Below are 16739 nucleotides of genomic sequence, written 5' to 3'. Positions count from 1 at the left end.
ACAAACACGCATGCCGCCGTATGTTGCAGTGTCCTGAACAGTGTGCCGGTGCCCCTGCGCCCTCTTCTAGGTTCAGGCTGTTCACAGCACGGCCATGACGGGCATCCAGGAGTCAGACCTGCATGAGCAGCACAGAGGACCAACGCAGGAGGAAGAGGATGAGGAGGAGGAGGGGGAGAAGGTGCATGTGTCAGTTGAAGCAGAGGAGAGGGAGCAGAAAGGTGGGGAGGACGAGGAGGAGGAGGAGGAGGAGGAAAAGGAAGAGCTGCCGTACCCCACTCTAGCACCAGTGGTTCTTTTGGCTCTGACCCAAACCAGCCCGCCCCGCTCCTGGTGCCTCCGAGCCGTCTGCCATCCATATCCTTCTCTGCTGGTAGTGCACCTGAAGCGCTGCGAGCATGCGTGCGTTTGTGCAAAATAACCGCATTTCTGTTCATAACGTGAGAGGGACATTGTCTGTTTGTGTTTCAGCTCTGTACTTTCTCAAAGCTGTTGTACATACAAGACACCTCGCGCCTCGATGTTTACTTTACGTTTAAACACAAGGGAGGTGGGAAGAAGGTCAGTTTGGTACATGTCCATGTGTGTGTGTGTGTGTGTGTGCACATGCGTATATGTGTGCTTGGAGGAACTCAGGTATTTCCTTGGACCCATTAGCTGCAGGAAAAGATGGCTAACATTTTTTTTCCTGATTGGAGGTTTCCATAGTGACAAGCTCTAATGAATCTCCAGGGTTACAGTCGCCTGTCAGTTGCATTGTTACCGGCCTCCGTTTATACAGTGGAAGGAGTCACAAATAGTAAAGACTCACGTCACCCTCCCAAACCTCGCTCTGCCTCCGTCTCCATCGTCTCACCTCCCGTCCCCCCTCCCCGTCTCTCGCTGTGTGCCTCACCCTTTATCCCGCTCTGCTGTAGACGTGAAGATGTGAAGTATAGGTGTGCAGTTATCAGCGCTGTAGTGTGTGTGAGCAGCTATGAATACTCCGAAGCGTGCATAAACGTCAGCAACACCTCAGGGATTTGTTGAGGCTCTCCAAATTGAATATTTTCCACAGCTTATGCCTCTATGTGCGCCTGCCTCTGTGTGAGCGTACGTGTGTTCCTCTGCCTGTGTGTCGTTGTGCGCTTGTCAGTGCACGTCGGCGATATTTGCCACCGTCAGCACTCTGTGTACTTCATAAAATCTAAATACATAATTGCTGAATAAATAAAATGTACACCAAGAGCAAATCAAGAGAGAAAAAAAAGCTACAAATGCCACGAACCCAGCTCTTCTGTATCCTGCTGGGCTGTAACCATGGTCGCATCTCAGAACACTGTACGCTCACTGTGTCAGCACTAACTTACAGGGCACACTTACAAACACACATTCACCATCATGCACACACACACACACACACACAGAGGCATGCACACACATAAGTGAGTAAATGCCCTCACACAAACGAGGGAATCTCCCATGGAGAGGCTCTTTAGAGGAATCACCTGGTTGCTTGGCAACAATGTAGCTCTGCCCCGACGGCCTGGTTACTTCCGCTTGCAGTATTTGTTTGTTGTCGTATTAGTTTGCGCGTCTGTCTGTCTTTCCCTCCGTTTGTGTGTCTGTGCGGCGCGGTTACTGGCTAGTGTCCCACCTTATGTTTATTCATGTATATTTCTTTGCAGTAAACTTAGAGTGTGTGCATGTGTCGGTGCATGTGTGTTACTGTGAGTGATCTGCGGGGGAAGCGGTGTGGGTGGACGTTGTTCGACAGGGACATTAATGTGAGCGCGCCGGGGGTGGAGGGGACAGTCCCCAAGAGCTGTGAGTTCCATTTTTCCTGAGGTGACCCCTCCCTCCTAGCCTTTTTTTGCACTCAGTACATATTACAAATTAATTTCCTTTCTCGTTGCTTCCATTTCCTCCCTCTCAGAGAGCCATCATGCTTCTTTTGTGCCATGTTTACAACATACCGTACATCTCCTCAACCTACAGCACATCTAACCAGGTTATTTGGAACACAAACAAGACTGGGTTTCGCTATTATATAACATTATCTTGTGCCCCTTCAAAACTGCGCTGATTTCTATTAATTCGTGTTTCTTTGGGAGGTGCCGTTGGTTGTGGAACAAGGTGCCTACTTTGTGAAGTGCTGAGCTTTCTGTGCGGCAGTCATCCCGCTCCTTTAATGTAACATGTAACACACGGAAAAACGCACGCATATGTGTGGCGGTGTGGGGGTTAGCGCACATACACGTGCACAGATACGCCACACACATACACACACACACGGGACATAACTTATTCAGCAGTGCATGAAACATTCAGAGCGTTTCCTTTTGTTTAAAGATGAGAAAAGCTGATTCTGTCACTCTTACACAAGTACCTTTCTTTGCTTGCCTTTCTTAATCTGCTCTCCCTTTCTTTTCTTTCTTACTTTTCATCGCTCTCTACTCAGTATCAATCCCCTGTTATTTATCCCTTTTTTTCCCTTTCATTTTTTTCTAAACGGTTCCTTAATTGGGTTGAGGTGTGCGTTTGTGTGTGTGCAAGGAGACAACGATGGATAGGAGGAGATCTTACTCAAAGTAGGGTGAGCTGTCAGAATCATTTCAGCCAATTAGCATGATTCCAGCGAGTGTTTCCATGGTTACCAGCTGTCACATTCACGGGGGGTGGAGTCAGTGGACTTGACAACTTGACTAACTTGGCCCCACTTCATTGCAGACTCTCTCTCCATCTCCTTAACACTAACGCACACACTTACTCACACACATACTGAACATGACAGACTTTGAGCTTAACTAGGTTATGTTTAATCAAGTCTGTGTGCCTGGATTCCAAAGTGAAAGTGTGAGGCCCGGGAGCAAAGAGAATGAAGCCAGCGAGCAGGTTGCTCATTCATACACATAGTAGTTCTTATCTGAGGATTCCCATTCCAGCCGTTTTTTTTTTTCTTTTCTTTTTTTTTTACAGTACCACATTCTAGTAAGCTATCCTTTGTAGGGCTCATAACCAATTTCTTTATTGAGAGTTAATAAAAAAAATCATAAATTTTCTCTGACATTTATAGATCAGTTGTAAGTCCAGAGTAAATTACTTGACTTAGCATAAAGACATCAATACTACTTACTCTGAATTGCATGATATCCCTGGTATGCAGACAAACACAGGAGAGAGTGGGGCACAACATGACACATTGTGGTTTTGGCTAAATAGTTAAATGAATCATGTTTTTGTACAAGCAACACACACGTCTCTGTTACACATGAACACTCAAAGTTTGTTTCTAGTGAAATGCTACAGCTTATCACAGTGGTGGTGGTATCGCAACAGGCACATCGTTAGTTGTAATACTTGCTAGAAAAGTCTGTTTGAACAGAATTACTCTATACAGTTCTAGCTACCGTGGCTATAAAAAAGTATGGAAGTTCTCTTGTACTATTATTCTTCAACATTGAATCAGGATCAATTTGATTTTTTTTTTTTGACAAGAATTTACAAATAACGACTCTTTCATGTCAAAGTGAAAACAATTTTTTTTTACAAATGAATGTCAATTAATTCTAATTGTAAAAGAAAAAAATTGTAATTGCGTAAATATTCACCCCCTTTAAAGTGACTCCCCTACTTTAACACAAGTACAGTCAATTGGTAGAGGTCACACAAGCAGTGAAATGGAGATTATCTGATTGCAGTGAATGCGTCTCAAGTATCTGTAGTCTAAAGATACCTGTCTCTGAAAGGTCCGGTCACTGGTGAATCAGGACTCCTGATTACACCATAGAGACAAAAGAACACTTCAAGCAACTCTGAGTCAAAGAAGAGACAAGTTACTGATGTCTTTCTTTGGAGTACAGTTAAATCCATGATTAAGAAATGTAGGAATATGGCACATCACAATTCTGCCAAGAGCAGCCTTCAAAAACCAAATGACCGTGCAACAAACAGACGAGTGAGGGACTCCAACGAAGGTGGTAAAAGCTTCAGCAGCTGAGATGAGCAAGTCTGTGCATAGAGCCACTGTTATTTGTTCCTGACCTGTCAAAGCCACTGATGGAAAAAGCTCATATTAAATCTCAAATTGAATTCTCCAGAAGTAATGTGGGAGGCTCTGAAGTCAGCTGGAAGAAGGTTCTTTGGTCTGATAAAACCAAATTTAAGCCTTTCCGTCATCAGACTAGGCACTATATTTAGTACACACCAAACACTGCACGTTATCACAAACTCATCATCTCCATGTTGAAGCATGGTGGTGGAAGCATCATTATGTGGGGACGCTTTTCGGCAGCAGGCCTTGAAAGGCTTGTAAAGGTAGAGGATAAAATGAATGCAGCAAATTATAAGGGAGTGCTGGAGGACAACCTCATGTTGTCTGTAAAAAGACTTGTTTTCTACAAAGAGAATGACCCAACGTATACGATCAAAGCTACACAGAAATAGTTTAAAGACAACAAGGTGAATGTTGTGGAGGGGCCAAGTCAGAGCCTATACCTTAATTCAAGTGAGAATGTGTTACTTGATTTGAATAGGGCTGTTCACTCATGAAACCTGTACAACCTGACAGAACCTGAGCAGTTTTACAAAGGAGAATGAGGTAAATTACATTAAGACCTGTCCACACAGGCCCAGTGCTGTACTTCTATTGGTGGTAGAGTGGGTTGTCCACTAATTATAAGGTTGGTGGTGCCATTCCCAGCCTCTCCATGTGTTGAAGTCACCTTAGACTCTTAACCAGAAGTTGCTGCTGATGCTGAGGTGAGCACTTGCAAGGCGAGTTTGATGCGTCTTGTGTGTGTGTGAATGAGAAACACACTGTAAGAACCCAGCTGAGGTTTAAAGGCACTATATGCAGACCATTTGCTATTTAATTGCAGCCAAAGGTGCATCTACTAAATGCTTATTTGTAGAGGGTTAACTTGGGCAGTCACTTACTTTACATTTTATATATTTAAACATGACGCTTCTGAAGACCTTGACATCATGAAGGTTTTGTCTGTTTTTGTACTCAGCAGGTTTTTTACGACTGCAGAAACTTGTGGGCCGTTTTAGTGTGGCCTGACCTTCTGTGTCAGTTTTGGCAGCAAGAACTGCCCCTATAGAACTTTATTCAAACGTGTTTTTGGGGGAGTAAAAACGTACATACTTATGCTTATCAAAATCTGTTGGATCTATTTCGATGTAGATTGGTTAAACTTGGAGAGGATGGCAAGTGCCATTTTTTTCTGCAGTCTTGATGTCTTCATTGAGCAGCAGTCCTCTCCTCTCTCTCTAACAATGTATAATTCACCATATAGGGTAACATAAACCATCCAATGTTCTATTCCCTACACGCTCACAGAACTGGAGTTATGTTTAGCAACTATTTGTCGTTGTTTTGGCACACTTATATTTAATGTTGTGGTCGAAGCTGTTGGATCCTACACTGCAATGGAAACAGAAAGGCACAGAGGGCCAATTATGGGGGTGTAGTGCTGGTCCCAAGTGGAAAGCCACTTAATGATAGCAGTCCTGTCCTGGCTGGACTTCTAAATAATAGTAAGCACTTTTTAATTTAATGTATTTGCTTTTGTTTCAGACACTCATCAGAAAGATATATAAATAAAACTTTGTCACAGGAAAGACACTTGTAAAAACAAGCACAGTCAACAGGATTTAAGAACATCCATGAAGTCCATGAATGAAACCTTCTTCACAAAGTCCATTTACTGTTTATTGAATGTATTTTTTCCCCATAGAGACTGTGCTTGATAGACCTGTTTACCATTGATTGAGAGGGTTTTTTCCCCTCAAAAACTGAATTTTCGAATAAGATATTTGATCTTAAACCAAAGCAAGTCTTAAAGTCTGGGGATCAGGACAGTGATAGGATGTGGGGGACATAACTGCATGTACCAAATTTCATGGCAGTTTAAACAGTTCTTCATATTTTTCTTAAAGTGATAGAAAACGTCAGAGGATTACCAAAGTCATAAGGACTCATCTTCTTAGGGACCATGATATCAGCATCAAATCTCATGGTCAGTCCATTCAACAGCTGTTGATATATTTCATCCTGGATCACGTTAGTAAATCCATTGACCAACCAACCGACAGTCCGTAGAGCCGCGCTGCAATTAAGGCTGAAAAAATGAACTATTGTTTCGTTAAGAAATTAATAAGGACATACAAAATTCCTCCTTTGTAATGAGCCCAGGGGTCTTATTAGTAAAAGGATTTTACAACGATTTATCAAGTATGCAGTAAGTAAATGTTAATAAGCTCTCAATAAAAGGGCTCCTCTCAGAGCTTTTCCAGAACTTATGTGGTGAAATGATCCACCGGGGAAGTCTCCTGATGAACTTAAGAGTTACGTACCAAGACAAAGCCAGTGTCCGGCTACTGTGGAGGAGGATGTACACCGGCCAAATGTATTTTTACTGCCAGGAAACTCAGGGGTATATATCCTTAATGGTGTATAACTGATACATAAAGCTGTAACTTGGAACTTCTAACCTTTTGTAAAGTGCGCCTCGTGAGACAAGAGGTACCACACTGGAAAATCGAAGGCCTTTCTGTCCCAGAGGATGATCCTTTTAAGTTAATGAACGTCTCACATGAAAGTGTTCCCTCACGCTGGACTTAGCATGTGTATCTCAGCCAAGGGTGGAGGATGATGCCAGAAAGATCAGGGTGATGTCGATCCGATGTGATTTATAATGTCTGCCTGACCTTTATTACCTGTGTTGGCACTCGAGGAGAGAGAGTATAAGAGAAGGAGAGCAGATGAGAGGAGAACGTGGAGGGGAGGTTCTCTCGGAGAGGGTGGCAGAACGTGAAAATGAGAGGATGAGGCAATTTGAGCGAGGAGACAAAGCGTGGAGGCAACGCAACATTTGCAGTTGTTTGCACTTTAAAGCTTCAGTCGTCAGGGTCTGTATCAGCCTTCTGTTCAGCCGTGTTTTTTTTTTCTTCACCGCATCTTTAATTGCCCCCTCTTTCTTGCCCCCCTCTTCCCCCTACTGTATCTATATCGCTGTATGTCTCACCCTGTCCGTCTCTCTGCCGCTCCATCTCTCCGACGATGTTAATTATTAAGTGTAGTTGTAGTTTATCTGTTGGCTGAGACTCAGGTTTCTGACGGAGACTAGAACTCTACCCAAGGGCAGTCATATGTGGAGAGGGTAGAAAGAGACGGGGAGGGCGCGGAGCAAAGGCGTTTCAGAGAGACGGGAGAGCGTATGTGCACAGGAGTGGATGGAAAGGCATAAAAGATATGCAAGAAGTGATATGGAATAAAGATGGGAAATTATTCCGATCTATATAAAGGAAGAGGGAGAGACAGAGCAGGAGGAGCAAAGCGTAGAGAAAAAATAATTGGGCCAAAGAGACGGAAAAAAGGCTGTAGAGGAAAATGAGAGATGATGGAGAGAAAGGTTGAGTGTGAGAGGAGATAAAGGAAAAGCAGTGGAGGGAGTGAAACAGAGGAAAGGACGTTCCCTCTGTGTTTCGTTGCTGATGTTGAATGATGTGCCAACTGTAGAAATACTCCCATCTCATCCATCACTCACACCTTGACCCTGCCCCGCTCCTTGTTTAATGCACGCCTGTGTCTATGTGTAGGGGAGAGTGTGTGTTTCATAGACACACAGGGCTATTTAAGCTGCTGTAACTTATACAGATGAACCAGGATTAAAACGACCCTCCTCAGCTCGGGGGGAACGGAGGATGCTTCAGCAGGAGTTGTGCTGAAGGACGCCGTTTTCTATTGTGTGTGCGTGCATTTAGTTTGTGTGTGTGTGTATTAATTGTGTTGTGTTCCAGTCCAGACAGGATGCAAGCGGATTGTGAAACTCAGAAGTCAGTTCCCACGGTGAGATGGGGGTTCCCATGGCAACCATAGCAAAGGGAGGACACTGGATTACCCTCGCTCTCCCTCTCCTTCTCTCGTTTCTCTCTCTCTCTCTCTCTCTCTCTGTCTCAAGGGTGATAAAGGATTGTACTCTCATTAATTTTTCCGCCCTCTCGAGAGCAAAGTGTCCGGGAAGGGGACTCTGCGTGTGCGCCTGTGTGAGTGTGCACATGTGTCAGTGTGTATGCGTCCATGTGCATGCTCGAGGCTTTGTTATATATGCGTCCTTGGATCTTGAATACATTCTTGTCATCCATTCAGCAGTTTTCACATTTGCACTCGATTGTGTGTATGCGTCTGCGTGTATGTGTGTGTGTGTCCGTGTTTGTACAAATCCAGCACAATCTTTCCTTTAACTTTCTACTTCAGACTATTTTCTCTTTTAAAACCTCTCCGCGTTTCACTTCTGATTCATGCTCCTTTTTGCGGTTTGACAGCCAGCAAGCAACACAGATGCTCAAACACACACCGTACACAAGTTTTACACTTAAACTGGCTTCAAATGTCGTACTAACTGTTTCGTGGTAGCTGTCTGGCTTTTGTAGCTGTGAATATTAAACATGTCAAATTGTCTCGTCAGAGGTTGTGCTTATAAACGAAGGTTGACACATTTAAGCTTATTATTGCAAGTTTCTACTCTCATAAAAGTTGTTTTCCAGCTTAGTACATTCAGTTCTGTGCTTGTAATTTTGATTTGACGCTGTGAAGCAGACAAGTCATGTACATGTAACCCTTAGACAGATGTTTTGCAAGTTGGTAATGTTTTGTACACCACAACACAGACATCGCTAGACCTTTAACTTCACCAGTCAGTTATCTTGGGGTTTCCTCTAGGTTGCTACAGGCATTACCATTGGTGGGATACTTTAGGGGGACAGACTGAAGGAAAAACTTAAATAAATGAGTGGAGAGAGATAATGAATGCAGATGATTCCACACAGGGCACGAGAGGTCACCGAATGGCATGATGAGTATGAAAATGATGTGAATAATATGCTGTGGCCTTCGCAGTCATCAGATCTTAATGGGAGACATGTTTAACAGCCCTCTCTACCACCATAATCAAAACACTAAATGAGCTAATACCTTTTGGAAGAATGTTGTTTATCAGTCGAGTTCCAGAGCCTTAAGATTTAAGTCTATGTCAAGTAGCACTGAAGCTGCTCTGGCAGCGTGTGATGTTTCAGCAATTTACTGAGACACTTTATGTTGCTTTTTTCTTTAAGCTGTCACCCATCTGCAATTCCATTAATCTTAACACTCAGTCGGTTCCATAGACTCAGGACCTTTACTTCTGATGGTTTGTTTAAAGCTTGGATTTAAGTTTACTGCTTACCAACATCTTGAGACATCCAAGAGCCAGAATGTTTCATTTCAGAAGAGCGGAGGTCACCTGAGGTGGAAGCTGAGTGGCAAGAGTAAACGTGCATTATGATTCACTGGGACTGCTGTCAGTCAAACTATTGCGCAAAAGCTTAGACGCACAGCTTTGTGAAATGTTTATCTAATAACTGCTCAGACTCTGCTGTTGTGTTGACCCTTAACCTTTTGCCACGTGGTTTGAGCGTGTGAGCATCTTGGCCATCCTGCTGAACTGTGTGACTCTTGGGATGTTCCAGCCCTGTGACCACACCCCCTTCCTGCTGCAGGTAAACCCCCCCAACACACACACACACGCGCACACGCACACACACAATCTGAAATTACAAACTAATTATGTTCAGCTGTGAGACTTTATTATCAAGGGTCTGAAAAGTTTTTGCCTTAATTTTTCTTCCACTTAATCAGTTTAATCCTCTGGGTATGCGTGTGTGTCCATGTGTGTGTGTGTGTGTGTGTGTGTGTGTGTGTGTGTGTGTGTGTGCGCGTGTGCAGGCTCTGGATGATGGCATCTTTGTGTTTTTTGCGGGAGAAATGGTGGTGAAGATGGTGGCGCTCGGGGTCATAGGTCAGAGCGGTTACCTAGGCGACACATGGAACAGATTGGATTTCTTCATTGTTATAGTGGGGTGAGTGTTTGACAGACATACACACCCACATGCACTCATACACACACGCATCTGACATTAAATATGAGCCAAAAGTGTGTGTGCGTGTGTGTGTTTTGTGTAAAGCTTAGACACTTGTTTAATGCCAGTTAAATGTCAAGCGTGTGTGTGCGCGTGCTTGGACGCACCAGCAGAAGTGTGTGTGTGCGCGTGTGTGTGTGTGTCTGTGTGTGTGTGCATGTGTGTTTGTGTGATAGCCTCACAGAATGACAATCGCATCATTCGGTCCTGAGAGACTCAGACCTCGGTGATTGGTAGTTAAAAGGCTATGTATCCCAGAGACGCCGTTCTGCTGGATTCCCTGTAGACGTACAGGGTTTGCCAAGGTCAGGCTGATCAGGATGCCAGTGACACAGCGGTGGCTTTCCCTCTCCGCAGAATGCTGGAGTACTCACTGGATGGACACAACGTCAGTCTATCCGCCATCCGGACAGTTCGGGTTCTCCGCCCACTGCGAGCCATCAACAGAGTTCCCAGTGAGTTTTTCTCTTCTTCTTTTTTTTTTTTCCCTCCGACGTGCAGCTCACTCATAAATTATTAGGACAGTTATTTGATTATCTTTCATTGTTTGGACTCAGCACAATGGACTGTGAATGAAACAGTCACTGTGAGGTTGGCTTAAAGTGCTGACTTCAACTTTTAAAGTGTGCTCACGTCCAGAACAGTGCAGAACTCTCCTGACTTTAGGGCCAAAGATCAGGAAAGATGAAGGGGGAGGGCAATCGAGGTTTATAATGTTGTTGACTTAACAAATCACTGACCTGACTGAAATCCAACTGGTGTGTATTAAGCTTGTTGAAGACCACATTGAAGGCACAGAGCCCTGAAACTAGCAAGAAGTGAAGGTGGCTGCAGTACAGGCCTGGAAAAGCATCAGCAGGAAAGATACCAAGTGTCTGCTGATGTCTGTGGGCTGCAGACTTCAGAAAGCCACTGACTGAACAAAATATGAAATATGATGATGGTGCAAGGCTTACCTATGTGTATGATGACTTGTGCAATCAACTTTCTGTCTCCATTAACTGGACCATGTATAAGAAGGGCTACAACTCCTGCACTGTTCTTCTGACGTGGATACACTCTCAGCTGAAAGTCAGCAACCTCATTAGTCACAGCCAAGACAGTGAAAAATGTGTCACTGCCCTTGCACTCTCTGACTACACCGTAAATTCTTTTCCATTTCTTTAACTTCCCAAGCTATGCATGTGTTAACAACTGCACTTCTCCTTTTGATGGATGCCTGTGTAAACAAATCGGGACACAGCGAACAAAGTCATGGGAATCATTGCGATGCTTGTGTTGTTACTAACGGGTCACCAACAAAGTGGCCGGCCAACTTTATGTTTTATCTACTACAAACTGTGACCTTGGCACAAGTCGGACTGAGTTCTCATAAAATTTGAGAGTGTGTTTGAAGTACCCAGAAGTCTGGAAGCGGCAAGGAGGAGAATTTTGTACGTGTGCTCTTCAAGAGAAAGGAGAGGAGGCCAATTATCAGCGTTTGAACTCTGATTATTTGCCATTCAGCTAATTGCACTACTTCAGAGATTTCCAGTGGCTGGCCAGAATTTCCCGTAACAGACAATTTCCTCAAGTTTAGGTTTATTTACATGCAGGTCTCTGCTTGTTTGAGTGTCTTGTTTTGATATTTATGCTGTATTTGTGTGTGTGTTTGTGTTTTGGTAGGTATGCGTATCCTGGTGACTCTCCTACTAGACACACTTCCTATGCTGGGCAACGTCTTGGCGCTGTGCTTCTTTGTGTTCTTCATCTTTGGCATTGTTGGCGTACAGCTGTGGGCGGGGCTACTGAGGAACCGCTGTTTCATGGGAGATGATGTCAAGATGTGAGTTACTATAGTAACAGGCACATGTCACAACTAGGGATGTCCTGGCCTCATTACTCCGAATCCAGTGTCAGAAGTTTGCTCGCAACTGATTAGCTTCTTTCACCCAGCTATTATTTCTAAGTGGCGATCGATTGCACACATCGTCTGATCTTGTTTGTTCTCTAATCAGCTCCGTCTGGGAGGCAGTAAATGTGTAAATGCGTCTCCTGCCGGACCCTTTAAGCATCAGAGATCACAAATCAAGGGATTAGGAAGGCTAAATGAATTTCGTGTGTCGTTTTTCTTGGGTTGCCTCTCGCTGGCTGTTGCCACAGAAAACCTTTTGAATTTTACTCCTATTTATTCCCATATTATGCTTCCTGTCATGCTCCATCACTGTCTCTCTCACTCCTGTTCACATGTTCACAAACTGGTCACGTAATATTACCCAACATCACATAACATCATTTTTTACCCCCTGACCTCACATCTGCTCATCTGACCCACTTAGACAATAATCACTGACAGTGCTGTGGTGGCATGCTGTTGCTCTACTTGGAGTAGGCAGATACAACTAATGAGTGTGTTTTTTAATGAGTTGCTGTTAAACCTGTAAACCTTCAAATACTAACAATAGGAAACTTTATTTCTATGGCAGCTTTTAAAACACAGCTACAGAGTGCTTTATAGAAAAAATGCAAACAAATTAAACAAGTAATTCTCTGGTCAGTTTACTATACATTCAGCCGCAGCATCAGAAAAAACTGACAAATGACCTTTAAAAGCAAAAACTTTTTTATTCTTTAAGTCCGTCACACGCGACGGCTGTATGAGGAAGAGCAATACGATATTGTTATTTGCTTTTTCCTGACCCTCTTGTGGTTGTATTAACCCGCTGCATGGTAGCCGATATTTCTTTACTTAAAACTAACCCCTCTCTAGATTTTATGTTCAGTGTAGCAATTTGGATTTTTTTCTGCTTCATAAACAACAAAATGACCTTCCCTAATAAGAAGTGAGGCAGCAGCGCTCCCCTGCGACCCCTTTCTACAGCACAGATGATTGATTGCTTATCTCTCTGCTGCACCCTCCCTCTCTTTTATTCTTTTCCCTTCATCTGTATTTCTCTTTCTGTTTCCTCATTTCCTCCTTTAACACCCTTGTGTATTTCATACCATCTTTCAGGGTTTTTTTTTTTTTTCTGTTCATAAAACAGACCTTTAGAGCAAACAAAAGGTCAATAAAATGATTTATCTGTCTGAAAATCATTCAGACTTCACTTGATTTTGTCCACTCTTTGTATTTTAGGTCCATTCCACATTTTGACTATTAAATACTTCAGACTTTTGAGTTCTTCCTGTTAATAAGTGTATAGGTCCATGTGGACAAAGCTTTATACAACCTATTTCTTTGTCCCACTGTCCAAAATTCTTTTAATGAAATTAAAAAAACATTAATCAGCCATAATGGGTGACATACTCCTTCGCACACATTATCCTCTGTTCATAAATACCCACTAGCACATTAAATATCCATTAATCGGCAGCTGAAAATAGTCCCCAAGAAATGCAGTATTACATTACATGATCTAAAGACTACAGTACCATATATTTTTGTGAACAAATTGCCATGGAGCCAAGTGCCACAAACTGGACAGAAATGAAATCATGAACCATGAAAGCATGGAGAAACAGACCATCACATTGTTGGTTTTTGTCGTTTCATGGAGCTTATGACAATAAACAAGCATACAGGTGATTTTGCTTCCTCTTTCAGGAGCAAATGCAGTTGTTAATTTTGGTTAAAGCTGAGCTCGTACAAATATTAACAAGTCCACGGTAACAGCAGCGTGTGTTGGTGACTGTTTCTCAGGAGGGCTGGGTTTGAATCATGGCTGAAGCTCCAAATGAATGTTGACTTTTTGCCTTAAATATCTTTGCATGTTTAAAGCAACCTGCAGGAGGAGGGCTGTTAATTTTCCTATTCTGACATTCTTTTCCAATTTCTGCCTACTACAGCTTTAACCGCGTAATATATAAAAACAAACAAACAAAAATGTTTATTTACTTTTTACGTTTCTTCTCCAGGAAATATAACATTTCCTTCCTGAACGGCTATTATCGGCCTGATGGCACAGAGGACCACCCCTTCATCTGTTCAACTGAAAGAGAAAATGGGATGCTTCGGTGCTCCGATGTGCCTCGCCGCCGTGTGGGCGGGTCTTACTGCTTCCTGGGTGCTGAGGAGGCCCATGCAGAGATGGGACTGACAGTGGATGAGCCAGTGTCATGTGTGAACTGGTATCAGTATTACAATGAGTGTCGTGCCGGGGAAATAAACCCACACAAAGGAGCAATTAATTTTGATAACATTGGATATGCATGGATTGCCATTTTTCAGGTGAATATCTGCAGGAATAATTTGCAGGAATACATCAATCAATCACCATCAGTTAATGATTATGATGACATGCGCACTTCACACCACTCTGATTACTGTTGGTTTGTGTGCATGTTTACATTCAGGTAATTACTCTTGAAGGTTGGGTAGACATCATGTACTATGTCATGGATGCACATTCCTTTTACAACTTCATCTACTTCATTTTCCTCATTATAGTAAGTACACACAGACACAAACACACATATACACGTTCAAACATTAAACTTGCTTAACAGCTAGTGTATGAAATGTATTATCTTGACCAGGTGGGCTCCTTCTTCATGATCAACCTGTGCCTGGTCGTCATCGCAACACAGTTTTCTGAAACGAAGCAGAGAGAACACGCCTTAATGAAATCGGAGCAGCGAGCCCGCCAACTCCACCAATCAGCTTCCACGCTGGCCAGCGACAGCCAACCAGGAAGCTGCTACGAGGAGATCATCCGCTACCTGGCACACCTGGGCCGTAAGGCGTGGAGACGACTGTCCCGTTTCTACGCTCAGAGACGCGCACGCTTTCACTGCGTGTGTGCGTGCCAGAAAGACCAGGGTGGTGCATCAGGCAGAGGGAGCGGAGTTGGGGAGATGAATGGACTCGCCCACCGGCACTCAGGCCACGCCCCCAATGACTTGTCACACCTTCATCAGCGTTTTCACCATCATCACCAGCATCATCATCATCACCAGCATCCACCTCAGCCTGAACCTGCTGTCAGTAACGGAGGGAACGGGTTTAATTATCCCTTCATCGCGCCCCTCTTCAGTCACCAGGATGCAAAGGGCCAAGGCCAGAAGAGGCAGGTTGCCACGGAGACCGTCAACAGGCTGCCACAGCTGGTGCTGGAGCATGGTGAGGACAGAGGTCTGTGAGAGTGTGTGAGTGTGTGCAGTCTCTCAAGGTCACAGCATCAGGCCGTGGGTTTCTTAGGGGTGATAAGGAGGTACAGGTTTTGAGCCCCTTATTATAGACTGGCCTCTCTGCACTCTAACACCGTTAGCAGTGTTGATTCTTCTGTCAGTTCATCCGGAGGACTAGAGAACATATTGTCCCACTTACCCTCAGCATATTTTAAACTTGCAGATCACTTCAGATTTATTAAGTCAAATTTTTAGATATCAATTTGTTGACTTTTGCCGCTTTAAAGACAGTGAAGGCAAATTTAATTTAGTCTTTGATGCTTAGAGCGTTATAAAAAAAGAGAAGCTTCAGCTTGCTACAGTCTGCACATTTTTAATGAATTGACAAGGCAAGCAGAATGCTAGAACTCTCTGCTGTATTTATACATTCATGTAATTAGTCACAAGACAACCCAGATGTGTATCTCGGATCCAAGATCACACTCAAGGGTATTGCAATCCTAATGCGTATTAGAGCAACAGAGATGACGGATAAGGGATGCAATGTATGGAGCAAATAAGAGGGAAGCACATTTAGAGCAGCTGCAAATTCCATAAACAATCATCCTACAAACAGTCATACATAAAACTAAAATCAAACTGATCCAAAACCTTTCTCTCTGACCTACATTTTTTATCCAGACCTCCTTCTCTGTGTGTGATTCCCTGAAACCCTGGTGGAGAGATTGGATGCAAATATTCATGAAAGTGACTCGCAACAAGATATTGATTGATTGATATATTTGTAAAACAATGTTTTCGGTTATGTTTTTTTCTTTTTGGGGTGGCACTGTGCACTGTTGCGACATAGGGAGTTGCTCAAAGCAGTATATAAATACATTAAAGAAACTCAGCAGCAGCAGAACTTCCCAGAGACAATGTCAGGTTCACCTGGATGAATCACATACCTTTTCTGAGATGACGAAATAGTTTAAAGAGTTCCTCATGAAATTGCAGTCCCATAAAATTGGCAGACTAAAAATATATGGTTACAATCTTTGCAGCAAAGGCCACAATAGCCTAACTTTTAATTCTGAGTATGTGTCATGTTCCAAAAACACAACACAACTCCACAGCCCAGTTATCTCCAAGTCCAAGCTGAAATAATCCTGATAATCCTGACATCATCGGGGGCTTTTTTTTTTTCAAAGCTCCTCAGTGTTTCAGAACACTTTATTCAACTGTTTTCACAGGCTGAATATTCAGCTACCACCACGATGGGTAAAGTGGCCTTTATATGTAAAATGGGTTAAGTAACAGGGAAAATTCATATCAATTTTTAATACAATTCTGTGGGAAATTCTAATTGTAGCTGGTGAGCAGAAATGATTCCCTATGTTGTTAAATGGCACAGCTCTAGATAAGCACATGTAGTAAGGGCAGTAATTTTCAGCAAGTCTGCTGTCCACATTATCTATAGACACACATCATAGAACGAACAGATTGGATTTACTGTCAGTCTCCAGTGAAATATGAATTTGTTGTAATTGTGATGACAAGTGAATTGCTCGTGCTAGATTAGTGTGTTTGTTGTTATGTCATTGGAGCATTCCTCCCGAGCGACTTGCTAATGAATTCTGCTGAAATCTAACCCCCCCAAAGCTCACACACACACACACACACACACACACACACACACACACACACACACA

General features: G+C 43.3%; 1 protein-coding gene across 1 annotated transcript in view; it reads left to right on the top strand.

Annotated features, from left to right (window-relative positions):
• LOC103359182 (voltage-dependent T-type calcium channel subunit alpha-1H) overlaps positions 1 to 16739 on the top strand; it is a 49598-nt gene that overhangs the window by 2263 nt on the left and 30596 nt on the right. The window contains exons 2-9 of the mRNA XM_008284412.1: positions 71 to 357; positions 9429 to 9522; positions 9749 to 9882; positions 10300 to 10397; positions 11608 to 11767; positions 13837 to 14149; positions 14275 to 14367; positions 14458 to 15040. Coding sequence (XP_008282634.1) covers positions 95 to 357; positions 9429 to 9522; positions 9749 to 9882; positions 10300 to 10397; positions 11608 to 11767; positions 13837 to 14149; positions 14275 to 14367; positions 14458 to 15040 — 1738 coding nt within the window. The 5' untranslated portion in view covers positions 71 to 94. The remainder of the gene's footprint in view (positions 1 to 70; positions 358 to 9428; positions 9523 to 9748; positions 9883 to 10299; positions 10398 to 11607; positions 11768 to 13836; positions 14150 to 14274; positions 14368 to 14457; positions 15041 to 16739) is intronic.

The sequence above is a fragment of the Stegastes partitus genome, unplaced genomic scaffold (genome assembly GCF_000690725.1).
Source record: "Stegastes partitus isolate 25-593 unplaced genomic scaffold, Stegastes_partitus-1.0.2 Scaffold357, whole genome shotgun sequence".
NCBI lineage: Eukaryota > Metazoa > Chordata > Actinopteri > Pomacentridae > Stegastes > Stegastes partitus.
The sequence above is the reverse complement of the archived record's forward strand: the minus strand, read 5'-3'. Positions and strand labels throughout refer to the sequence as shown.